Source organism: Hyperoodon ampullatus (genome assembly GCF_949752795.1).
Source record: "Hyperoodon ampullatus genome assembly, chromosome: 4".
In the NCBI taxonomy this organism is placed as follows: domain Eukaryota; kingdom Metazoa; phylum Chordata; class Mammalia; order Artiodactyla; family Ziphiidae; genus Hyperoodon; species Hyperoodon ampullatus.
Genome location: NC_136917.1, coordinates 27225419 through 27250832, shown reverse-complemented (window position 1 = coordinate 27250832; position 25414 = coordinate 27225419). Strand labels below are relative to the sequence as shown.

At 62.7% G+C, this 25414-nt stretch overlaps 1 protein-coding gene across 1 annotated transcript; it reads left to right on the top strand.

The window, feature by feature from the left end:
* Positions 1–3025: 3025 nt before the first annotated feature.
* GNA11 (G protein subunit alpha 11) lies at positions 3026–22948 on the top strand (the record flags this gene model as incomplete). The annotated part of the gene is made up of 7 exons (XM_079704038.1): positions 3026–3161; positions 13708–13892; positions 16165–16319; positions 16736–16864; positions 19727–19856; positions 19942–20095; positions 20809–22948. The coding sequence occupies 7 exons, from the start codon at positions 3026–3028 to the stop codon at positions 20997–20999; spliced, it is 1080 nt and encodes a 359-aa protein (XP_079560164.1). The 3' UTR covers positions 21000–22948.
* Positions 22949–25414: the final 2466 nt, after the last annotated feature.

The following is a 25414-nucleotide window of genomic DNA, read 5'->3' as shown; positions in this document are numbered from 1 at the left end:
GTTTCTTCATTGGTTTCACAAACATGTATCAAGCACCTACTGTATGTCAGGGGCTATTTTAGGCTGTGGGGACACTGCAAAGAGCAAGATGGGCAATCCCGGAGCACGTGGCACTCACACATGTGGGTGGGCGATTCCACTCATCACTATCCAGGCCGGCACTGGTGCACCGTTTTGCTGGAGAAGGGAAGAGGCCTGAGGCTCTGTGCTGGACGTTGTGGACCCCAGGGTGACTGAGACACACGCAGTCACTGCCCTCCTGAAGTTCACAGTCTGTTGGGTGAGATGGAAAACAAACAACAAAGAGCTCATCCATTCTTCCCTTCAATACTTATTTGTTACTGACCAGCGTCCTTGGCTTCCTTAATGAATAGAAATTGATGAGGCCAGACAAGAAACTCAGGGCCCCTGCTGCAGCAGGTGGGAGTGAGAACAAGCATCAGGTTCCCTTGCTTGTTCACTCCCTTGGTGGGACAGGGGGGAACGAGCTGGTTCCTTATATGAGGTGAGGGTAGGGGTGTGTCCAGCCGTTGGGCCAGAGAGGTGACTTAGGTGGTGTGCCCACCCCTTTGGTGGTGTAGTGTGCAGTGGGCATGCACAGTATCCTGCATTTGCTCCTGACACCCTGCTTTTGCTTCCGGGTCTTCTGAAGTGACAGGTGGGACTTCCCTGGTGGTCCAGTGGTTAAGAACCCACCTGCCAACGCAGGGGACACAGGTTCGAGCCCTGGTCCGGGAAGACCCCACATGCCGCAGAGCAACTAAGCCCGTGCGCCACAACTACCGAGCCTGCTCTCTAGAGCCCGCAAGCCACAACTACTGAGCCCGTGCACTGCAACTACTGAAGCCCAAGCGCTTAGAGCCCATGCTCCGCAACAAGAGAAGCCACCGCAATGAGAAGCCCATGTGTTTTTTGGTCTTTTTGTATCTTGTTGTCCATAATTTGCCCCAACTGCGCATGCACACAGTTATTTTTAGTCCCCTTATGGTTTCTTTGTATTTTGTTGCCCGAGGAGACGTTTTTCCAGGTGCAAGCACTGCAGCAAAGGGTCCCAGGTCCCAGGTGCCAGCGTGTCTGAGCACTTACTGTGTACCAGGCTGGGGTCTAGATGCAGCAGTGATCAGGACATAGATACCCTACAATATGGTGGGGAGGGAACAGGACAGTAAGGGAAGAAAGCAGATGATTTCAGCCCATGAAAAGGGCCTGGGGAAGTCCAGCAGGGTGGTGCCGGGGTGGAGTGTAGGTGTCATCAGAAGGGGTGCTCAGGGAACACCTGGCCTGACCACCTCCCCTGGAGGAGGGGACATTGGAGCCAAGACCAATGTTTTTGTTCAGGTTCCCTGGTTGTGGGTTCTTTGTTCAAGTGGAGCTTTCCTCTATTGGTGGGGGGACCCCAGCAGCCCCTGCTCCAGCTGCGTGTCCAGTTGGGGTGGGGATGAAGCCCCCAAGATGAGTGTCTCAAGAAACCAAACTTTCCTCAGTCCCGATCAACTAATAAATGGAGACTTTGACCCTCCCTTCTCCCCTTATCTCAAGACAAGTGAGCACAGCGTGTCAAGGTGCAGCTTGGAAGGTTTGTGATGGGAACTGGGCAGGGCCAGGTGGAGAGGGCGTGGGTGTTGTGGCCAGGTCATGGCTGGGAGGAGTGCCATCATCAGGGAACTGTGCATAAGGGCACCTCAGTTTCCTCATCTGTGAAATGGGTCTCCATTTCAGGCTTTTTCCTTTTTCCATCATTCAAAACACATGGCGCTTCCTGTGTTTAGGTCTCCTCCTAGGTCTCCTTTTGGAAGAGGCCAGATGGTAAATATTTTAGGGCTGTTGCAACTATGCAGGTCTGCCGGTGCAGGGTGAAAGTAGCCAAGCTCCTTAAATGAATGGGTGTGGCTATGCTCCCATATCAACCCGGCAGTACTTGGTTTATAGTAGGTGCTTCATTAATGCTTGTTCCCTGCCTGGAATTATAGCAGGCACTGCATTAATGCCTGGTCCATGCCCAGTTTACAGTAGGCATTCCACTAATGTTTGTTTCCTGCCCAGTATATACCAAGTACTGCATTAATGCTTGGTTACACAGTAGGCACTACATTAAAAGCTGGTCCATGCCCGGTATACTGCACGCACTACATTAATGGCTAGTCCATGCCTGATATACAGCAGGTACTCCATTAACGCTCGTCCCATACGTGGCATATAGCAGGCTCTGCATTAATGCTAAGCCCAGGCCTGGTATACAGAAGGCGTTCCATTAACGTTTGTCCAAGAACGGAGGAGAGGAAGGTTCGTTTCCGGTCAGGTAATTCCAGGGCGCCCCAGGAGGCCGTGAGGGCTGGTACCCCAGTGCCTCGCGTTGGGCCTGGGGTCGCTCAGCCTCGTGACCGCAACTGCGGGTCCGAGCTTCTCGCTCCGGGGCCCTGAGAGCCGCCGGGCCGAGCGGGGCCGAGCAGGGCCGAGCGGGGCCGAGCGGAGCCGAGCGGGGCCGAGCGGAGCCGAGCTCAGCCGAGCCAGCCTGACGAGTCCTCCACATTCCCATAATCCCGGGCGGCCCCGCCCGGCTCCCGGCTGCGCGTCCCCCTTCCCACGTCGGCGCAACCAAACCCGCGGGCGCGCCCGCCTCGCCCCTCCCCGCCCCGCCCGCGCGACGCCCCGCCCAACCCGACCGCTAGTCCCGCCCCCGCGGCGGGCGCGCGGGCCGCCGCCCACTCCCATTGGCCGCGCCGCCCGCCCGTCGGCGCTGTCCGCGCGCTGGTTAGGTTGTGAGGCGCTGTCGCTCGGTCGCGGCGGCTGCGGTTGGCGGCGGCGGCGGCGGCGGCGGTTGTGGCGGCGCGGGTGGAGGGTGGCCGGGAGGGACCAGCGGCTGAACGGGACCGGTGCTCGCAGGCGGCCGAGGCGGACCGCCGGCCCAGGGGCCGAGCGCCGAGGGCCGGGCGGGCGCGGCCGGGGCGGCTCGGGGCCAGGGCCGGGCCGGCCGGGGGGCGGGGGCGGCCGGCGGGCGGCCGGGGCCGGGGCCGGGGCCGGGACGATGACTCTGGAGTCCATGATGGCGTGTTGCCTGAGCGATGAGGTGAAGGAGTCCAAGCGGATCAACGCCGAGATCGAGAAACAGCTGCGGCGGGACAAGCGCGACGCCCGGCGCGAGCTCAAGCTACTGCTGCTCGGTGAGTGGGGCCGGGCCTGCGGGGTTCGGGCCGGCGGTGCGCGTGGCGGGCGGGCGGGCGGGGCGGCCCTGCGTGCTGGCCACGGCCCTGCGTGCTGTCCAGAGCGGGCTCGACCCCCGGCGGGGTCAGCCCTTGCCTACCTGTGCTGTCCACCTCTGGGCCACCCGATCTCTGCAACCTGTGCTGTCTAGGTTGAGTCCCTGACATCAGAGGGGCCAGGCCCTGCCTCTGTTGTCCACATCAGCACCCCAGACCCTCGGTATCTGCCCGCGCCTGTGCTGTCCGTGGCAGGTCACCAGTCCCTGCAGGGTCAGCGCCTGCCTCAACTGTCCACATCAGGCCCCAGTTTCCTTCAGGATCAGCCCCTGTCTGTGCTGTCCAGGCGGGGTTCCCAGGACCCTTTGGGATCAGTCCGTGCCTCTGCTGCCCAGCCCCTGATCCCTGCAGGGCCAGCTTCTGCTTCTGCCGTCCCGTTCGGGCCCCAGAACCCTCGAGGGTCTGCCCTCTGCCCCTTCTCAGGAGACAAGCCTCCTCCCTGCACAGGGCTGGCCCTCCATCCCTGCCCCCAGCAGGTGTGCCCCCTCGCTGCCCGCAGCATCTCTTCAGGGCCAGACCTTTGGGCTGTAATCCACAAGACGCACCCCTTGCCTCCTGGCATCCCTTCTCTGCTTTTCCCACCAGGTGGAGCCCTGTTCCCTGCAGGCTGGGCCTGTCCCCCTCCAGCCCCCGTTCCCTGAGGCCAGTCGGAAAACCCATGTCCCTCCCCAGTGGAGTGCAATCCGTGGGGGAGAAGACAACCTTTCCTCTCTTCTTGGGGCCGGGGCGGGTGGAGCCCTGACGGAGCAACTGTCTCCATCCGGCCCCTCTTCTTACGTCCTAGTGGGAGCCGGGTCTCCTGGGTCCTCTTCCCCCTCCTGGAGAGGATTCCTGTCCAAGTCTCCGTCTCCCCCACTGCGCACCTGTTGCACGGAGCCAGTCGGCCCAGCAGTCGACAAGCTGTTGTCACCCCAAATAAGGGTGGTTGGAGGACTTACCTCCGCAGTCAAAGGCAAGAAGGTCGTTTACACAAGCGAAGCCCTTGCCTTGCCTTCTCCGGAGCTCTGCTGCATTCCTGCACTGCGGGGAAGGTTGGAAATGCTGCTGTGATGGGCCCCTGGTGGAGGAGGGGTCTGCCACCGAGGGGTCCACCCGCAGGACGGTGTAGGGTCGGAGGCGGTGAGTCGCTGGAGGCCGTGGGTCTTGGAGGGACTGCCTCGCTTCTCCCACCTGTGGGGACCCTCTGGGTCCTCCCTTTGATTAAAATACCTTCCCTGTCTTTTTTCCCAAACGTTCCACTTTACCTAAAGGCTATAAAATGGGCCATCTTTGCAGAAAAGACAGGCAGAGAGTAACGGTAAAGTTTGGAGGAAACTTGCAGTGGGGTCCCAGTGGCACCTGGGAGGACAGCATGGCCCTGGCTGCCTTTCGCCAACAGAGGTAGACTTTATTTTCAGAGGGGGGTTGAGAAGTTACCAGCATGTTAATGTTACCAGACAGTCAGCCTTGCCTGGGGGCTGGGGGTTGCATGAACCTCTGCACGCCCCTGCTGCCTGCCTTGTGCGCACCCAGGCTCCAGATTGACGTGGGGTTCAAGGGTACGGGTCGGTGGCCTGTGCTCCTGCAGCCTTGCTGTGTGTCTCTAGTCTCCCTGGGCCGGGGCTGAGGAGCCTTGCAGGGGATCTGGATGTGTCCAGCGCCCACCCATGGGTGCGGGCTGTTGGCTGCAGGAGCACCTGGGTCTGAGGTCCCACCCCTCGCCCTGCTGGCTTGCAGGACAGGGAGTCTGCATCCTCCTGGGAAGCTGTTAAGTCCTAGGCATGGGGGCAGATAGGAAGATGAGAGCTTGTGGGTCCAAGGTGAAGGTTTATGACACCAGGAGGATGGCTGTGAATGCCATGCGGAGGTCCAGGGGACGTGCTGGGGGCCAGGGGGTGCCGAGCAGCATCCCTGCCCCACCCACGCCATGCCGGGAGCACCCCAGCCATGAGAACCATAGACATCCCCAGGCGTGGCCCAGTGTCCCCCGGGGGCAGAATCACCCCCATGTGTGTTATCAGAATCACCCCTGCCCCGTGTCAGTACACAGTGTAAAATGTGTGTTGCAGAGGTGGTATGTGATCAGTGTTAGGTTGTTTTGTCAGATGTTTTGTGGGTGCTTAGAAGGTGAATGCTTTTGTTACTACGGTCCAAAGCCACATATGTGTGTGCCGTCAGCACGCAACACGTCTACGAACACGTGTGAGAGGTGTGTTCGGTTTTGCTGGTCCTGTTACTCCAGGCCGCATCCTCACTGACAGTCGTCTGTGGTGGGGAATGGGGATAGCGAGCGTCCCTGCAGGGGATACACCGGGGTCCCCACGGCTCTGCATCGCTCTCGCACTTTACGGAAGAGGACCCCCAGGCCCAGTTAGGAGCTCTGGTGGGGGTCCTGGGCAGGCCCGCCGGCTTCTGCCTCCCATGATCCCTCCTGGTGCAGGTGCCGCCCCCTGCCCCCGTGTTTCTGCCACTCAGTGGAGAACCACCGAGGAGGCCCCTCGTCCGTTCCTTAGGACAGGTTTCCCCTTGAGAACCGAGGCCTACCGCAGGAAGTGCCGTTCCGGGAGCTGAGCGGCTCTGGGATTTCTAAATAAAGCAGGGCGGTCAGTTCCGCAGGCTTCCTGTCCAGCCTGCTGTGGCCCCGAGGGCGGTAGAAAGGGCCGGAATCCGGCCTGGGGTGTGGTGGCCCCGGCGGGAAGGGTGCGCCTGCCCTGCTTAGAGGCGTGAGTGGAACGTGGCCGTGGCTCCTGGCGGTGGCCCTGCCTGTCCCCCGCAGACCCCGATAGCTGGAAGCGCCTGGGGCCCCGGGCCACCCCTCGTGGCCCACCCCAGGATGAGTCTTAGGGGCTTAAAAGTTAGGTGAAATTTTGTGTCGCTGAAAGGGTGGGCGCCATCCCTGGAGGTGCAGGAGCCCAGACTTGCTGTCAGAGCCCCTCTCCCTTGGTGTCCTGCGCGCCAGGCCAGTGGGAATCTCCCTCCCCTTGGGCCTGAGCACGGCCTCGCCAGGCGTGTCCCTGGGCTCCGGACTCCGTGTGCACAGATGCTTCCCGGCTTCGGCTGAGCTGCGCTGGTCACTGCCTGAGAGCCTCGGATGTTTAACCACAAAAGGTTTCACTTTCTGATTTTTGTGGTGGAGCCCTTCTCCGTGTGGCCCGAGAACAGGTCGCAGTCACTGCTACTCCTGGGCTGGGAGTTTAGAGCAGCTGCAGACGGAGCCGAGTGGGGACCCCTGGCAGGAGGGACGGAGCCCGTTTGTTCCTCCTCTGCCTTGGAGGGCCTTGGGGGCAAAGTCCAGCCCTGGGTGGGCGGGTCTGGTCTGGGCCGGGGCCAGGCCGGGTGTGCGGAGCTGGGCTGCGCTCAGGGGGAACGGCCATCTCTGGTCCCCATAGGGCGCTCCTCTCCCATCAGGTCAGTGAGCCGCGGGACCTGTCAGCCCAGTGTCCGTGGACGGGATTGGGGCGTCTCCACGGGTTTTGGGGGCACCCGCGTGCGGGGTTATTTTTTGGCGGAACTCCAGCTGCTCTCAGAACCGGGCCCCGGGCCGCAGGCTTGCTGGCTGGGGAGTTTGTGCCAATGCGCCCCGGCCCCCTGCTCCCGGGTGGCCGCGGTCTCTGCCCTTGGCCCGGGCGTGGGGCGCCTGGCCGGTCACTACCAAGGTGTCTCCCCCTCGTTTTCCCCACCACATCCCCCCTCCGGGGCAGGCCCTGCCACCCCACGGCCCAGCACAGAGCCCTGTGGACCTGAGATGTTTGCTGGGTGTCTTTGATTGGCTAACTGAATGCAGTTCCCTCAAGCAGGTGGAATGGGGGTGACCGGGCGCCCTGACTTAGGACATCCTCACATCCTGCCTGGACGTGAGGCTCCCTGCTCCGGGGCCCGTTGCCACTGCCGGTGGCTCTCTGCTGTGACGCGTGGACAGACAGGGACTTAGGGGCACAGCTCGCAGCTGCCGCCCTCCCGAGGCCTCGTGAGTGGGCTTGGGGGCGCTCCAGAGCGAGCACAACCTCGGCTCCCCGCCTGCAGCACTGTTGGGGGGAAGGCCGGGACACCTGCGAGGCGCTGTGCCCTGCCGTGGTCACTGCTCTCCCTACGGGGGGCTTTACCCGGGTTGACAGGCTGTCCCGGCAGCGCTGGGAGGCGGGTCCCGCCAGGACCGAGCTGGAGAGCGTGGTGGGGTTTCGGTCCCCGTACCTCCCGAGCCTCAGGTTTCCCTGCTGTGGAAGGAGAGTGTCCCCTGACTCCCAGACTGTGGGAGGGTCAGTGGGGGCGACACACGTCAAACTGGGGAGTGCAGTCTGTGCCCTTGTCTTTATTCACGGTATTGGGCTGGCTGGCAGTCCCTCTGCGGCCGAGCAGGGACCTCCCTGTCTTGTGGTGGGGTCTCCGGAGCTTGGCCCTCAGGGCTGGGCCTCTTGTTTCCTGATCTGATCCCAGCGCCTGCCAAGGAGGTTTGCTTACCTCAGTTGGCCTAGAGCTGAAAGGTCAGACCCCCCACGGAGGCGGGTCGCCCCGTCTCTGCCCCATTGGTCCTCTCTGCTGAGCCTCGACAGGTGGGTGGGGGCCTTTCTGTCCCAGGCCGGGCAGCTGGGCTGCACGGCACGGTTGGGCGGGACTGGGACTCATACCAGTCTCCCCGACTCCTGAGCGTTAGGCTTCAGGAAGGGCTGCACTAGGACCTGGCACGTGGGACAAGAGGGGGGCTGGCCCAGGGGACCAGTGTCTGCGCCTGGAGTCACCTGGGCAGGGGACGCTGGACCTGATGACTTAGCGGCCACGGTGTGGAGGTCAGATGAAGGGATGAGTCCCGAGGTCCGCCCTGTTGTCCTCCCTCCTGGCCCCTGTCCGTGCTGGCGCCCGCTGCTGCGGTGTCTCTGGAAGGCCCATGGCTGGCCCAGGAGAGCTCCCCCCGTGCTCTCACATTCGCTTACTTCCCTGGGTGGCGGTGACCGTGGACCACGGAGAGACGGACGGACGTGAAGCCCGAAGACCTGAGCCTGTTGAGGTTTGACAGTTACTGGCTGTGTGACCTCAGCGAAGCTGCTTGACCTCTCTGTGCCTCAGCTCCTTCACTCGTCCAGCAGGAGGTGGGGTGATAGATGTACCACTGAACGAACGGATGAGCGGGGGTGAGGGGAGCGTGCAGTTGCCTTCCTTGGCTGCAGGAGGGGTTTGCACTTTCTCTGTCCCCCAGCAGAAGGTCGCCGTGCCTCTTTGATCTTGGACCTGTTGACACAGCTCCGGGCCGTGTTGGATTTCCGGGCTGTGTTTCCAGGAGCCCAGATCCCCGGCAGTGCTCTCGCCTGGGCCTCCTGTGGTCCTGGGGTTCCTGGCTTCACTGCCCACATTCTAGAGTTAGGGATGGCCGGGCGGCAGCCCTGAACCCCCGCTTCTGACACTAGTGTTCTCTTGCTAGATCGCGGCCACTTGTCCCGGGGGTCACGGATGCTGCACACCTTGAGTCCCACTGGTATGATGTCGGACCAGCACCGTCCTTCCTGCCCTCCAGGCTCTTTCCCTGCCCCTCTTCTCTCCCACATTTGAGGAGTGGCTGCCTGGGCTCAGACTTAATTCCTCCCAGTCTGCGGTCCTAGATCTTGGCCGACCGTGCAGGCGAGACGGTGGCTTTCTCCCTCTGTTGCAGGGATGGGGCTGCTCTCCTCCTTCCTCTCCTCCAGTTAGTCTCGGCCGGGCAACTGGTGATGCCACTGAGCATGCCCAGAGATCGTCCTGCAGGCTCCCGGCCCTGCTGTGCTGTCTGGCCCCTGCCAGGCCCCCAGGGGCAGGACCCCTCCCCTGGGTTGTACCCCCAGGGGCCCCCATTCTTGGAGTTAGGACAGGGGATGCAGAGGACCTGAGGGGGACACTTGACAGAACCGGGACTGTGGATTGGGGCTGAGTTCATTTGGTTCATTCGGGGGGAAAAATGTGGGCTGGGCCTGTGCTGGGGCTGGGTGTGAGGCTGCTGGCAGACCCCGCCCTCGGGGAGCTGGCTCCCAGCAGGCACAGACGGGAGCAGCAGGCCAGGAGCAGGTGGGGCGCTGGGGGCGCTGGGGCCCTTCCTGGAAAACGTGAGTTTGGGTTTCTGTGCAGGGAGTTGGGGTGGCGTTCGGGAGGGGCAGGGCCCGATGCGTGGGCGACGTGAACAGTGGTGTGGCGTGCCGGTCCTGGGCCGCCGTGCCACGGCTGTCCTCGTGCAAGGTTGGGCTGGTCGCGTTGTGGGGGACAGCGGGGGCCAGGGGACCCACAGACACGAACCTGTGGTCTGAGTGCAGCCAGGACCTGGGGCCACTCGGCGTCCTCGCTGGGAGGGGGTGTGGCGGTAGGTGCCCTCTGCACCTGTGCAGGTGCGTGGCTAGAACGAGGCCCATCACGGGGTCTCACACGGTCTTGCTTGAGGGGAGCCTTGCTCTTCTCCCTGGTGGGCAGCTGTTGAAGGTTTTTTTTTAATAGATATTTATTTGGTTGCGCTGGGTCTCAGTTGCGGCTTGCGGGCTCCTTAGTTGCAGCACGTGGGCTCCTTAGTTGCAGCCCCCGGGCTCCTTAGTTGTGGCATGCGAACTCTTAGTTGCGGCATGCGAACTCTTGGTTGTGGCATGCGAACTCTTGGTTGTGGCATGAGAACTCTTAGCTGTGGCATGCATGCGGGATCTAGTTCCCCAACCAGTGATCAAAACTGGGCCCCCTGCATTGGGAGCATGGAGTCTTCCACCAGGGAAGTCCCCGTGACCGGATCTTCAGGGGGAACTGACTAAGGGCCGGGCAGGATGAGCTAGAGCTGCCAGGGACCCCCGGGCGGCGGCCACAGCATATAGGCATGGTCGTGAGGTCCAGGTGGGCCTCGCACCCCGAGACTTCTCTGAGCAGGTGGCTGTTGTCTCGGGTGTGTTGGGGGGCCCGGGTCCCAGCTCCTGGCACCGGGTGCTGGCAGCATGTGGACTGAGTTGGGCCATGGGGTGGGCACCTGGAGAGGACACTGTGGCGGCTCTGCGTCCCCCGGAGCCTTTCCTCCCTCCCTCCCTGGCCAGTGGTGGCCGAGCTCTGGCCAGCTGGGCCTGCCGGTTCCAGAGCCCAGGGCCCGCAGCTCCGGCCTTCCACCCACAGCTCTGCAGGGAGGCGCCTGCTGGGACTGGCACCTGTCACTCAGTCGCTGTTGGCCCTGAGCACAGGTGGCACGCCACCCTCGACATGCGGCTGGTGGGGCTTTCCTCCGGGGGCCTGGTCTCTGCAGCCGCCACTTCCACACCCTCCTTTCTCTGTCCTTCCTGGCAAGGTGGCATGGCCTGGGTGGGGTCACTGACCGTCCCACCTCCTGGACCGCACTGTCCCCAGGGTGTCCCTTTTGCCGCTTTTTCCCCCAGCTTTATTGAGACGTAAGTGCCACACGTGTTGTGTGGTTTAAGGGGTGCACATGAGGACTTGACACGTGGATTGTGACGATCGCCCGTGAGGTCCGTCACCGCCCCATCACCTCACTAGTGCCTTTTGCTCCTGGACTTGATCGTGGTGCTGTCTTCGCAGCGGCTCCTCTGCCCCCGGCAGGGTTTGGGCCATGCGCCTCGTCCAGGACCCCCGACGTCTCCAGGGCCAGTTGCATTTCCGGCTGCTGAGGGGACTGTCTTCCGTTTCTTGGTTTTCGGGGCGTGTCCCAGCTGCGTCGTCTGTGTTGGGCACTGGGGCATCCCCTGTTGTCCCTCAGCCACTCTCTGGCTGGCGATCACGGCTCCTCCGTGAACACCCGCTGTCCCCTGGCTGTTGGCACGTGTGTGAGACCCTCGGTGCCCTGCGCTGCCTCTGGGGAGCTCGGGGGGGGGCTGTCTGTCCGTTTCGCAGCCGTTTTGGAGACGCTGGCTGTGGTCTGAAGTCAGCAGGCTCTCTCTGGATCTCCCTGCGCCCTTGCGCTCGTGCAGCTCGCTTGCCCGTCCTGCTGTTCCGGGGGGTGGACACAAGGGGCAGCACCCCGGGGCCTGAGCGGCTGCCTGTCTCCACCTCAGCTGACCTGTGGCTGCAGGGGCTCGGGCTTTAGTGGCCATTGGTCTGATGTTTCTGGTGAGAGGCCCTTCCAAACACCAGCAGGGCACGTATCTTTTTACAGTAGCATAGTGTCAAGAACAAGGGTTCTCACCTGGGGGGTCCTGCCCCCAAAGGATACTGGGGATGTCTGTGTGTCATGCTGAGGGGATCCTGGCATCGAGGGGGCGGAGCCAGGGGTGCTGCTCAACACCCCAGAGTGCCCGGGACGGCCCCAGTGTCAGCAGTGCTGCGGGGACCCTGGTCCAGAGGAAACCACGCAGGGCATGGCATTCCGGTGTGTCGCCTCCCCTCCCCCACCCTGCTCCCTGCAACGAGGGAGGAGTGCGTAGACCCCTTAAGGAGGTGTGGGGTCACATGGGGTCCTCACCCCTCCTGCCTCAGAGCTGGGGTGGGGCCTTGGTGGGAGTGGGCGCCTGGCCTCTGGTTGATGTTGCGGCAGCGGTGGGATGGGAGGTAGCATGGGGTAGTTACCACTTGGTGACAGAACCAGAGTCGTATTCTTTTATTCGTAAAAGGACCCAGAGCCTTGATGGAGGTCCTAGAAAGGGGCAGCTGCAGTGAGGTGGCCCCTGCTCTGTCTCCCCAGGTGGGCTCGGGCACCCGTGGTCAGTTACTCAGACGCGGGCGGAGGGCCTCCTGCTGCAGGACAGTGTGGTCACTGCTCGGAACCCATGTCTTCTCTGGGAGCTCCCGGGCAAGGAGGCGGGCAGCAGATGCCTGAGAGAGACCCCCTGAAAGGCAGCGGTGATGGGTCCCAGTGCAGAGGGGAGCTGCCTGCCCTGCGCCCACGGCACCGGTGGCTGTGAGCCGGACTGCGTGCAGGGCAGGACGCAGCTCAGGCCCCTTCGTTGGGGTGGGGGACGCAGGTGACTCTGAGACAGGGTGGGGAGGATGAGCCTTGACAGGCGGGCTGGGGCGAGTCTGGGGGGTTCTGAGTCCCCAAGAGGGGCCCTGGGGGCTTCAGTGCATGGGTGAGTGGGGACCTGTGTTGGTTATCAAGTAGGGGTTTGAGGCCGTACGTCCTTAGGCTGTGGAAGTTCTCTTCTGCTGTGCAATAAAACCACCCTGTAACTTAGTAGCTGAAAATAACACACAGGCAGATTCTGAGGGTCAGGAGCCTTGGGGATTCTGGCTCGGGGTCCCTTAGGAGGTTGTAGAGCACATGTTAGCCGGGGCTGCCTCATCTGAAGGCCCGACGGGGCTGGAGAAGCCGCTTCCAGGGTGGCCCCTCACGTGGCTCCTGTCCACATGGGCCCTCATGGACGGCGCTGCCCCCCGGCCCCCGCGAAAGTCCTAGAGAGGACGGGGAGCCCCGTGACTCGTCTTGGAAGTGACAGGCCATCCTTGGTCAGATTCTTTTGGTTGGAAGGGAGGCACTGAGTCTAGCCCTCCCTCCGGGAGGGGTCAGACTCCCCCTCTGCGTGGAAGACATCCCAGAGATTTGTGGGCACATTAAAGCCACTAAATTGCAGTCCCTGCGTGTGAAGGTGAACAAAAGTGGGGATACGGGTTTGCCGCTTAGAGGGTGACAGGGCGGTGAGAGGCTGGAGCAGGAGAGGAGCCCTCCCTCCCGCCGCAGTGCCGGTCCTGGGTGGGGCTGGCCAGCGGCACACGAGCGAGTAGGAAGGCGCAGCGGCCACGTGGCCCCATTCAGGGGTTTCTGCTCTGATCCCTTGATCCCGGAGACAGAGCCTCCGTGCGCCCTTCTCTGAGGTGGGGCCTTGACACCTGACACCCAGAGGGCGGGGGGACAGAGAAGGGAGGGGCCCTGGGCGCCCGCAGGGCCTCTGGGCTGACAAGGACGTGGACCTTGGGGCTGTTCAAGCGCCAGGGTCATGCTCGGTCTCGGGGTGGCGTGAGGTTGGGTGAGTTACAGGTTCAGGGGCTGCTGGGGACTGTGGGGGGCGCACAGCCCAGCGCCCTGCGAAGGCCCAGTGTGGCCTCGACGCAGATGCCAAACTCGCGCCCTGAAGGAAAGCTGTTCTGATCGGAACAGCCGGGGGTCGGCGGGACGTTGTCATACGAGGGTGTGTGGGACAAGGGAGCTCGTCACGTGACCGGTTAAGGGCGTGGCGGCATCTGGGGGAGACACTTCACTGCTCCCGGCCTCCAGTTCCTTGGCTGCGGCCAGAGTTGAATTCAGACCCGAGTTGCCGCAGGTGCCGCGGCTGCTCCCCTCCTGTCCTTGCCCACGTTGTTGTCCCGACCTCCTCCGAGCCTCGGCTGCCCCTGTAGACAGGGTGTGCGTGGGAGGACGCGGCCCGCCCTGTCGTCCGGCAGCAGCGGCTGGCCAGGAGCATCCCCACCTCGCGAGCCTCGTTGGCGGGACTCCGCGTGTCCGGGGCTCCTCGTGGGCGGGGCTTCTCGTGTGCAGGGTGCGGTGAGCCCACGGCTTGGGTCACGGGTCTGGTCCCGCTGGGTCTCACTGGGCCATTTGCAGGCACGGGCGAGAGCGGGAAGAGCACTTTCATCAAGCAGATGCGCATCATCCACGGGGCGGGCTACTCGGAGGAGGACAAGCGGGGCTTCACCAAGCTGGTGTACCAGAACATCTTCACCGCCATGCAGGCCATGATCCGGGCCATGGAGACCCTGAAGATCCTCTACAAGTACGAGCAGAACAAGGTGAGGCCCCAGGTGGGAATGCCGGGCACGGCTGGGCGTCTGGCAGCTGTTCGCAGCCCCATCCTACGGTTGGCGGAGTGGGTCCTGGCCCCCTCTGAGGGCCAGCGTCCTACCAGGCACTCCACGCACTGTATCAGGCCCTCTGTGACCCCGGGGGGTGGCACGTTCTCTTATTTTCTTCAGTAACAGCTTTATTGAGAAAATGTACATACCAAGTCACCCATTTAAAGTGTGCAATTCACTCATTTTTAACATATTCACAGAGTTGTGCAACCATTGCCTCTAATTCCATAACGCTCTCATCACTCCAGAAAGAAACCCTGTCCCCACTGGCAGTCACCTCCCCATCCCCTAACCCAGCCCCTGACAACCAGGAACCCACTCTCTGTGTCTGTGGATCTGCCTGTTCTGGACGGTTCCCATCAGTGGAATCACACGCTGTGTGTCCTGTGTCTGGCTTCTCTCACTGAGCATCGTGTTCTCAAGGTCCATCCACATTGCAGCGAGTGTCAGGGCTTCTCTCCTATTTGTGGCTGAGTGATGCTCAGTGTGTGGAGGGACACGTTGTCTGTCCGTCGTCCATCGAGGGACACATGGTTGTTTCCACTCTTCTGGCTCTCGCGGACATGCTGCTGGAACATTCGTGCGCAGGTTTTTGTTTGCACGCCTGTCCTGGTTTCTCCTGGGCACGTCCCCAGCAGTGGAGGTGCGAGGTCCAGAGTAACTCTCGGTTTGCCTTCCAGAGGGGCTGCCTGCCTGCTGTCCGAGCGGCGTTGCCCTGGCCGTGAACCAGGGGGCCCTCTCTCTGGCGGCCTCCCTTGGCTTTGCTTTTGTGGATCTGTTTTCGGGGACTTCTCTTTCAACTCCAGCAGTTTGCCTGGGCTGGCACGTGGCACCATGTTTTGGACCATGTATGTCCAATAGGGTTTAAATTAATCTGTTTGCTTTGAGGCTTAAGAAGGCCAGTCAACCAGATTTCTGATATTGGCGTCTTCCTGCCTTGATGCCCGGTTCACGGGTCATCAGGGACCCTACAGGGCCCAGCACTGGGTCTGGGGCCCGGCCAGCCTGGCTGTGGGGCTGAGCATGTAGGGCCTGCTGGAGCCTCTCACCCTCTGGTTCTTAGGATTGCTCGCAGCTGAGACCCCTAAGAGTCCAGGCCCCACTTTAACCGTGGAGGTCCAGAGGCATCTGGAACAGGGATTGGCAGACTAAGGCCTGTCTCTGTAGGTGCAGCTTTGCTGGCACAGGCCACGTCCACTCGCTTACACGTCATCCGTGGCGGCTTTTGCTCCAGCAGCAGGGACAGCGTGGCCGTAGAAACAGACGTCTGGTCCCTGGCCTACATGCATCCACAGTCAGGGGGGTTTTCTGGGGCTGGTGTCTGCTTCTCCAGGCCCGGATTGGGAGGCCGGGAGGGTGAGGTGGGGCTGAAGGACGCTGTTGTGCAGGGGCTGGGGCGGGAGAGCATCCCTGGGAGGCGACCGGTGGGTTCCAGAGCCTGGGCTGGGGCCCCCTCGTTCCTCGTTTGGGGTTCTGCCCAGCTGTGTCCCCTCCCCAGTCCCTCAGCCGTGTGGGTGGGACCATCCCGAGCACAGGCATGTGGAGCAGGCTGGAGGCAAGACAGGGGTCTCCTGGGAGCCTTCTGCCCCCGGCGTTGTGTGTGTGTGTGTGTGTGTGCGTGCGTGCGTGTGTGTGGACCTCTGGGGTGGTGTGTCTCAGCGAGGCTCTTTAGGAGCGCGTCTCCGAGCCCTGTGGTCCAGGGTCTGTGTGGAGGCTCCGTCCCAGGGGCGTGAGTCATTGGACCACTGGACTGTTGTGATTAGCTCAGCCTCCCCTTCCTGGTGGGTTGCTCTGGTCCCCAGACCCCACCCCAGGCTGCACACGAGAGGACCTCTGCCTTCAGAGATCCCGAGGGTTCAGGAGCTGTGTACTTGGAATCGGGGGGCAGGTTCTTCTTAGGTCACAGCAGCTCTCTGTGCCTCGGTTTCCTCACCTGCAGCATATGGGAACATGGGGGCAGCCGGTGGTGTTTGTTCCTCTGTCCTGTTTGGGTGCCCCGGCACCGAGGTGCGTGGCGGCCAGGTGGGCCCTGCTCCCAGGAGCTGCCTCCATCTGCATTTTCCTTTGGGGGCCTGGCACTGGGGGGCGATCGCTGCCGGTCGCCCTTGCGTCGTCCTGACGCGTGTTCATGGGAAACGGGAGTCAGTGGTTCTGGGTCGGTTGCCGGGTGCTGGCGCTGAGCATCCCCGGCCTGCCCCTCCCCCCACAGGCCAATGCGCTCCTGATCCGGGAGGTAGACGTGGAGAAGGTGACCACCTTCGAGCACCGGTACGTGAGTGCCATCAAGACCCTGTGGAACGACCCCGGCATCCAGGAGTGCTACGACCGCCGGCGGGAGTACCAGCTCTCGGACTCAGCCAAGTAGTGAGTGGGGCCGGGCCGGGCCTGGGCGGAGGAGGGTCTGCATGGCGCCTCGTTAGCCGTGACGGGGCGATTTCCCTACAGGGAGGCGGGTGTCTGCGGGGATTTTCCGTTGTCTCTCTGCCCCTTTTCTGTGTCTCTAAAACTATTCCCAAGTGACAGGTTTGGTTGTGAAAAGCCACCCCTCCAGCCCACAGCCTCTCTTCGGAACCCTGGCGCCGTCCCCATCCCCAGACAGCCGTCCCTCAGAGCTGGGGCGGGGTTCTGTCCCAGGCGTCCCCTGCGGCCTCATTTCGCCCCTGTCCATTCTCGTCCCAAGTACTTGGGCTGCTTGGGCCCCTCCCAGCGCTCAGGAGACCTGGGATGGCCGGGAGGGGCCTCGTGGGCTGGCCTGAGCGGCCCTGCCTGCTGTGTTGCAGCTACCTGACTGACGTGGACCGCATCGCCACCTCGGGCTACCTGCCCACCCAGCAGGACGTGCTGCGAGTGCGCGTGCCTACCACTGGCATCATCGAGTACCCCTTCGACCTGGAGAACATCATCTTCAGGTACCTGTGCCCCCGGCCCCGGCCCCAAGCCCCCAGTATGGGGCAGCGAGAGAGGGTCCTTGTCCGTGGCTGTCACCAGGTTTCCGAGTGAGCCAGGCCCCGGTGGCGCTGGCAGGGCTGAATGGAGGCGGCCCGGGGGCGACGGCCTCCTGGTGCGGGCTCTGTGTGGGCCCCAGATGGGGGGAGGGTGCTGGCGTGTGCGGGCGGGCAGGTGGGTGGTCTGGAGTCCAGGCCAGAGCCGGGGTGCTCCGGGCGGGCGGTGGAGGAGCCTGAGGGCCCCAGGGGAAGGTGGCTCCAGGCCCCTCTGTGGCCCAGTTCCGAAGGCCATGCGGCCAGAGTGAACTCAGGGCCGTCCCCGAGGATGGGCCCTGCCACACCGCAAGGTCACAGCTTGTCCAGAGCTGCCAGGCGGCAAGGCCAAGTGTGTCTCCCGGGGCAGCCGTAACAAATGACCACAGATGGGCAGCGTAAAATCACGGAAATGTATCCTCTCCTAGCTCCGAGGTCAAGGTATCGGCAGGGCTGGGTCCTCCTGAGGGCGTGAGGGGAAGCTGTCCCGTCCCTCCCAGCTCTGGCGGTGCTGGCAGCCCGCGGCGTCCCTTGGCTTGTAAAAGCCTCGCTCCATCTCTGCGTCCGTCATCACACGGCCCCTCCCTGGGTCTGTGTCCATGTTTCCTTCTTACGGTGACACCACCGATCACTGGATCCAGGGCTCCTGCTCCGGAGTGACCCTGTCTGAACTAGTGCCATCTGCAGGGACCCCGCTTCCAGATCAGGCTGTGTCCCCAGGTTCCAGGGGGACTGACTTTGGGGGACACGGTTCGCCCAGGGCTCTGAGGCCCAGGCTCCGGGGTGGGGTTCCTGCTCTGGCTGCGAGCCTTCCCTCCCCGCCACTGCATGGGGTCCCTTCTGCTGGGCGAGCCCACCCCAGAGGCCCCAGAGACAGCACTGCTGGTGGAGGTCCTGCCCTGTTGCCTTGAAGCGCCAGCCCCAGGGGCATTCAGGGAGTCTGTTGGGTTTGCCTTGAGGTGCCCTCTGGCCCAAGACCCGAGACCCACCTCTGCCCCCAGGGACCCGCACTTCTCAGGCAGAAGCTTCTGGGAGAGGGGGAGAGTCTGGGTGCCCCCAGCTGGCCCCCCATCCTTTCTCACCTGTCAGAGCCCTCAGGGTGCCCTTGGACCCTCAGGAGTTGTAGGCATCACACCGCACATGCCTGATGGTACATTTTCTGGTGAGAGTTCAGCATTTTGGTTTCCTTCTTTTTTGGTCAGATTCTCAATGGGGTCCAGGACCTCAGAGACCTGTGGGGCACAGGCCAGGGCTATCACTGGCCTTCCTCCCGACCCCACGTCCCAGGGTCCCCTCACACGGCCTCACCTTGGCCTCCGCAGCTACTGTGCCCTCTGTCCAGAATGCCTCTCCCCATCCCTTCCCGCCCCTCCCCCAAGCCCGTGTGTGCACTCTGCTGCTGTCCAAACTGCAGAGTGGCCCTGCACCTCTGCCACCACTGTCCCTTGGCCAGCCCACCCCTCGCCCCCCTCCCCCCTTGTCTGGTTGAGGGCTTACAGAGGGCAGGCTGGGGGTCTGGGCATGGAGCTTGTGCCCCCACCTTGATCGGAGCTCACACAGCATCCGGTGACAGTGCGATTGGCCTGATGTGTGAGGCCCGAGCCTGGTCCCACACGGGACCTCCTGCGGAGACCTGACCCCCCACACACACACCCTGGGGGCCCAGGTTCCCACACGGCTGTACTGGGGAGACTTAGCTCCAGAAAGGCTGTGGCCCCTGACGCCGTCGGCCCGATGGCACTCCCCAGACTGGCAGCGGTGGCCCGTGTGGGTCTGGTGTCCACTCACCCCCCTCGTATCCCCTCGTTCACCCTGGCACATCCGCCGTCCGCCTGTGCTTGCTAGAACCTCCTCTGTGAAACCCCCACCAGGCGGATTGGCCTCTGCTGCCCGACTGTCCAGCAGCTGTGGATGGGCCTGGCCTGGGGACCCTTGCCTTCTCAGGCTGCTGTTCTTTCTCGCCATCGTCTTCAAAAGTAGATGGCTGGGCTTCCCTGGTGGCGCAGTGGTTGAGAGTCCGCCTGCTGATGCAGGGGACACGGGTTCGTGCCCTGGTCCGGGAGGATCCCACATGCCGCGGAGCGGCTGGGCCTGTGAGGCATGGCCGCTGAGCCTGTGCGTCCGGAGCCTATGCTCTGCAACGGGAGAGGCCACAACAGTGAGAGGCCCGTGTACCGCAAAAAAAAAAAAAAAAAAAAAAAAAATGTAGATGGCTTCCTTGTCATAGACAACTTAAGAAACTCACAAGTAGAAAGTGGGGACCTGTCACCAGTCGTGATGCTCAGGGCGCCGTCCCTAGCGTTTCCCCGCCCCGCCTGATGTCAGCATCTGTGTGCCGACATCTCCCGCTGGACAAGCAGCCTGCTCTCGCCGTGGCTGGGGTGGGTTCCAACGTTTCATAGGTGATGCCGTGTGGTGTCCAACAAGGGGAGACGGGTTTCCAGACGTGGGACATCCGAGGTCGCCCAGCTCAGCTCCATCGGGGTCTGTGCCTCACACGCTCCACGGCGCCCCCTGTAGGCCAGGGCCCCTCCCTCGGCAAGCAGGCGCCTGGCTGTCTCGGGGGTCCCCCCTCCCCTGCTTGTGCTGTGTTCTCCTGGCTTAATGGTATTGCGGCTTTGCTGGCTCTGACAGGTGACTGAGGCGGGGGGCCTCGTGGCTCTGATGTCATCAGGGTGCCCTCGTGGCTCTGATGCCTCAGGGGTCGCTTGTGGCTCTGGCAGAGGCGGCTGTGCTGGGGGTGGGCAGTGTCATCTGCAGTCCCGCGCTGAGCCCGTGCACCCCGCCCTGCAGGATGGTGGACGTGGGGGGCCAGAGGTCCGAGCGGAGGAAGTGGATCCACTGCTTTGAGAACGTGACGTCCATCATGTTCCTCGTGGCCCTCAGCGAGTACGACCAAGTGCTGGTGGAGTCGGACAACGAGGTGAGGCCCTCGCGGAGCCCAGGGAGGGGGGGTGCCCACAGGCCCTTTTGGAGGACCTGCCGCCACCCTGCTGCCTGCCCCTCAGAACCGCATGGAGGAGAGCAAAGCGCTGTTCCGGACCATCGTCACCTACCCCTGGTTCCAGAACTCGTCCGTCATCCTCTTCCTCAACAAGAAGGACCTGCTGGAGGACAAGATCCTCCACTCCCACCTGGTGGACTACTTCCCCGAGTTCGACGGTGAGCCCGCCCTCGCGGCCTGTCTCGGGCGCTGTCAGCGCCTCCCTCACCCTCTTTGGGCCTCGGGGGCCTCGTTGGTGACTCGGGAGTGACACGAGGACGGTGTTTCCCAGGCTGCACGGAGGCCGCGGTGCAGTTAGTGTGGCCGGAGCTTGGCGGGCGCCTCGCAGGGCCCTGGATGGTGGAGAGAGCTTTGTGTCCCCCGGGGGAGCGTCGTCTGTGGGAGGGGGCACCCTGTGGTCACCGCCTGGCAGCCTGTCCCCACCCGCCCAGGGCCCGGGCACAGGGAGGAGCGAGGCGCGCGGGATACGGGCTGAGCCGGACCCCTCCTGCCCCTCTCCAGCTCAGCCCCAGTTCCTCCTGCCGTCCCCACCCCGCCACGCGGAGACCTCCCGGGGGCGCTCCTGGGGGGCAGTCGGGGCTCCGCCACTCCCTCCCCCGTGTCTCCCGGAGGTGCTGCCCGAGGAGCCGGGAGGCCCACGGTGGGGGGGGGGGGGCGGGGCGCGGCAGGCCAGAGCAGGAGGCTGGCTGCCAGGGGGCAGCAGGGCTGTGGACACGTGCCTGAGTATGGGGGGCTGGTGGACAGAGGGGAGGCGGGAGCCAGGGAGGTGGGAGGTGGGTCTGCCTGGCAGGTGGGCCTGAGTGAGGGGCTGCTGGGCCGGGGGCTGCGCGGCTCCCTCGGCTCATCCCGCCCCTCCCCCCGCCTCCGCCAGGCCCGCAGCGAGACGCGCAGGCCGCCCGGGAGTTCATCCTGAAGATGTTCGTGGACCTGAACCCTGACAGCGACAAGATCATCTATTCCCACTTCACGTGTGCCACCGACACGGAGAACATCCGCTTCGTCTTCGCCGCTGTCAAGGACACCATCCTGCAGCTCAACCTGAAGGAGTACAACCTGGTGTGACTGCGCGGACTCCCGCCAGCCGCCTGCTGGTCGCCAGTCTGCCCCAGGAGTCGGGGGTTTTTCATATTTTTAAACAAATGGTTTTTATTTCACAGTTATCAGGGGATGTACATCTTTCTTCCTACACACCTTGTGCACCTTCTCATCTTTGTCAGTGGCAGAGGCCGCCTTTTTCTGGCCTTGACTCGTGGCTTGCTTTTTTCTAAAAAAAAAAAACAAAACAAAAAAGGAAAAAGAAAAAAAAAGAGAACCCACAGAAGACGGCAGAGAGGAGACCTGGCCCCCAGCGGTGCGAGACACGGCCTCCGGGGACGGCTGTTGGCCTGCTTTCTTCTGATCTCGGGAGGCGTGGAGACGCAGAGGCTGGGACTTCTCTTTCTTCCTTGTTTAAGTTATTGCTGCCCTCACCACTGTTGCCGGGTTTCTGCCCCGGACTCCACGACGTGGGGGTGGGTGGCGCCCCCCGCTGCCCGCCCTGGGAAGTGCCTAACCATTTTTTCTTTTTTTTGAGGAAACAAAACGCAGCCCCTGGGGCCCTGTCTCACAGCCCTGCCGGCCGCGGGGGGCCGGGGTGTCGGGGTTCGCCAGGTCTCCCGCTGGGAGCGCTCCTGGCCTCTGGGCCCGGTCCCCAACCCCGAGGAAGCCCGCTTGGACTGGGAGCCACTGTTTGTTTTGCTCCATTTTGTACCCATTTTGGAAGCAGTGAGTGTGGGGTAGGGACTTCTTTCAGAATTTTCTCAGGTCTGTCCCCGAGAGGCAGAGGCGCAGGGAGGGTCGCCCTGGCGGGGCCGTGGGTAGCTGGGAGGTGCCCACTGCCCTGCACTCTGCCCGGAGCCGAGCTGTCGGGGCTCGTGGCAGCTGGAGGTGGGCCCTCAGCCTGGCCACGGCCACGGCCGTGCACTGAGGGGGCCTCCCCGAGGGCCTGAGGGCCGGTTTCTGGGGGGAGGGAGTGGCCGTCTCACGTGGCGTGGGCCGAGCACTGCGGTGGTTGGTTTTGTGTGGTTGGTTTCTTGCACCAACGTGACGGGAGTGGCCCGCTGGTGGCACCCCGCACCTGCCCCGCGCACCTGGGCCCTGCGAGTGAGTGCTCAGGGCGGCCCTTGACCAGGGAGTGCAGAGAAACGGCGCACATGTCAGACCAGCCCCGCATCAGCCCTGTCCCCGTCCGCCCGCCTCCCACCTCCCTCCTGCGCCTGATACGCAGGGCCCAGGGTGGGGGGCAGGCTTCTCGGCCTTTTCTCCTTGGGCATCTCCACCCGAAGGGCCCTCTCTGGTGCCGTGCATCCACTTGTGGGGGTTTGTGCCATAGCCCTGACGTGCGGCCGGGGGCGGTGGTGCCGCTGGCGGTGGGCTCCCGGGGGCCCACAACGCACAGGGAGCCGGGGTAGGCCCTCAAGGGGGAGGCGGTGGGGAGGGCGCATCCAGAGTGTTAACTTCCGGAGGGGCCGGAGTGCCAAGATCCCGGGGCAAGCCCGGCTGCTGTGCCCAACCTCCCCGCCTGGCCCGCTCACCTCTGAGGCCCTTGCCCGAGTGCCAGCTTCCCCCCACCGCTGTGTCACATCACCCAGCAGAACTGCCCTCCGAGTGCCAACGCCCCAGTGGTGTGAGGGGCCGTGCCGGGCGGCGGGGGTGACCTCGCCCGCTTGTACTTGTATATTAAACAGTCCTGATTTCAGACAATTTAAACCTTAATCTATTTAAAAAAGAATATTATATAAAAATGCTGTTTTTAAACCTTTTGTCATTTGAAATGCATGTATTGTCCGTGCGGGCTGAGGGGCGGGCGCCGTCGGCTCAGTGCCAGTCTCCTGTGGCCGGAGCTGTCCGTGTTCAGACAGCGTGTCGGGGCCCTGACCCCTTAATCCAGAGATACGTGATGGAAATGGACTTTTCATACCTTTCTCCTGAAATGAATTCTGTTTTAAATTGGAATAAATTTTGTTCCTAAACACTCGGCCCCCTGTGGCTTATTTCCTGTTACTGGCTGGGGCGGGGGGGGCAGCAGAGGGGCCCTGAGGCCTCCGGGGTGTCACCTGACTCCTGTGTGGCCTGCGGGGCCCTGGCACCTTCAGGATAGGGTCTGAGCTCACGGGAGCCACAGCTCGGCCGCTCGGGGTGTACCTCCTTCCCTGAGCTGGAACTGCGGCCCCAGGGCCCCTGACTTCAGGTCGATGTGCCGCGCTGTGGGCTGGAGCATCCTGCAAGAGGAACTCCTCCTGGTGGGGGCAGGGGACAGAGATGGGGCCCGGGTTCTGGGCCCAACTGGCCACTCACTGTCGTGGATCCTCTTGGGAAGACGCGCCCCTCCCCCGGCCCCATTTCTTTCTGCAAACCAAGATGTTGGACCAGCGATCTCCCTGCCATCTCTCAGTCTTTTTTTCCCCTAAAAAAAATATTTTTTACATTGTGGTAAATACACATACAACTTACCAGCTTCACCATTTTTTCTTTTTTTTTTTTTGCGGTATGCGGGCCTCTCACTGTTGTGGCCTCTCCCGTTGTGGAGCACAGGCTCCGGATGTGCAGGCTCAGCGGCCATGGCTCACGGGCCCAGCCACTCCGCAGCATGTGGGACCCTCCCGGACCAGGGCACGAACCCATGTCCCCTGCATCGGCAGGCGGACTCTCAACCACTGTGCCACCAGGGAAGCCCCCAGCTTCACCATTTTTAAATGTACAGTTCGGCGACAGTAGTTTCATTCGCAATGTTGTACAACCATCAGCAGTAATTGTCTCCAAAACCTTTTCATCACCTCAAACAGAAACTCCGTACCCATTAATAAATAACTCCCCACCCCCTCCCCCAGCCCCTGGCCCCCACCATCCTATTTTCTATGGATTTCACTCCTCCAGGGACTCCATGTGAGTGGAATCACACAGTATTTGTCCTTCCGTGTCTGGTTTCTCTCACTGAGCATCATGTCCTTCAGGTACATCCATGGTGTAGCAGGTGTCTGGATCTCTTTCTTTTTTAAGGCTGAATCATTGCACTGCGTGGATGGACCACCTTTGTTTATCCATCCGTTGATGGTCACTTGGGTTGTTTCCCCCTTTTCACTGTCGTGAATCACGCTGCTGTGAACACAGGTGTGCAAGTATCTCTTTGAGACTCTGCTTTCCATTCTACTGGCTATAAACCCGGAAGTGGAATTGCTGGGTCAAATGGCAATTCTACGTTTAACCATCTGAGGAACCGCCAGGCTGTTTCCATGGCGGCTGCCCCATTTCTCGTTCCCACCAGCTGTACGCCAGGGTCGCATTTCTCCATATCCCCCTCCAATTTTATTTACTCATTCATCAGCGGGATGGAAATGCCCTGAAGGCCCCGTGTGTGCCAGGAACTGTCCTAGGCACTGCATATACAGGGAGACAGCACTTACCACCATGACTCAATCTATGAAGAAAAACAGCAGGGAGGGGGCATGGGCAGCGATAGTGGCCATTTCAGGCAGGCTGTTCAGGAAAGCCCTTTCGGAGAAGGTGGCGTATGAATAGGATGCTGGAAGACGTGAAGGGAAGGGGCCATGCTGTTGTCTGAGGGAGGGGATTTCCAGGCGGAGGGCAGAGCACGTGCAAAGGCCCTGGGGCAGGACCAGCCCTGGTTCATTGGAGGAACAGCAAGGAGGCCCGTGTGTCTGCAGCAGAGTGAGTGAGGCGGAGAGAGGGAGGAGGGGAGGGCAGGGAGGGGACGGGGCAGGTTGTGCAGAGCCTTGTGGGCCACGGGGAGGACTGGGGCTTTTACCCTCAGGAAGGTGGGGCCCTGGAGGACTGTGGGCAGGGGCGGGACAGGGCCTGACTCGGCGCTCACAGGCGCCCTCTGGTGGCCGCTGCCGGGAGGACAGACTGTGGGGGTGAGGGCAGAACCAGGGACCCGGATGGAGGGGACTCAGCTGGACCAGGTGGGATATGATGGGGTGGTCCCAGGTGGAGGCGGAGGAGTGAGTGGGATTCGGGAGGCGGGTGCAGGGAGGGAGCCCGCGGATGCTGCCGGCGCGCCTGGCCGTCATGTCCCCCGCGGCCGGCAGGTGCCACTCGTCTGCTTTCCGCGCCCGTCCGCGCGAACGCGCATCCGCTCCGGAGGTCCTCTCCGCATCCCGGTTCCAACAGGGAAACCGAGGCACAGAGCGGCCGGGCCCTTGCCCTGACGGTAGGCGGCGCCCCCGAGCCTGGGCACCAGCCGCGACCCGGTGCAAAGTGAAAACGCAGGGCCCCTGTTACAAAACCAGGAGGCTTTCAAGACAGAAAACCTTCCGAGCCCGAGTCCCCCGCCCACCAAGCCGGCCCAGGTGGCCGGCGAGGGGATCCTGGGTGTTTCCTCCTTTTCGCTGCGGTGAATCATGCTTCTGTGAACTTGGGTGGGAAAGACCCTCTGGAGACCCTGCGTTCGGTTTGGATATACCCGCAGAAGTGGAATC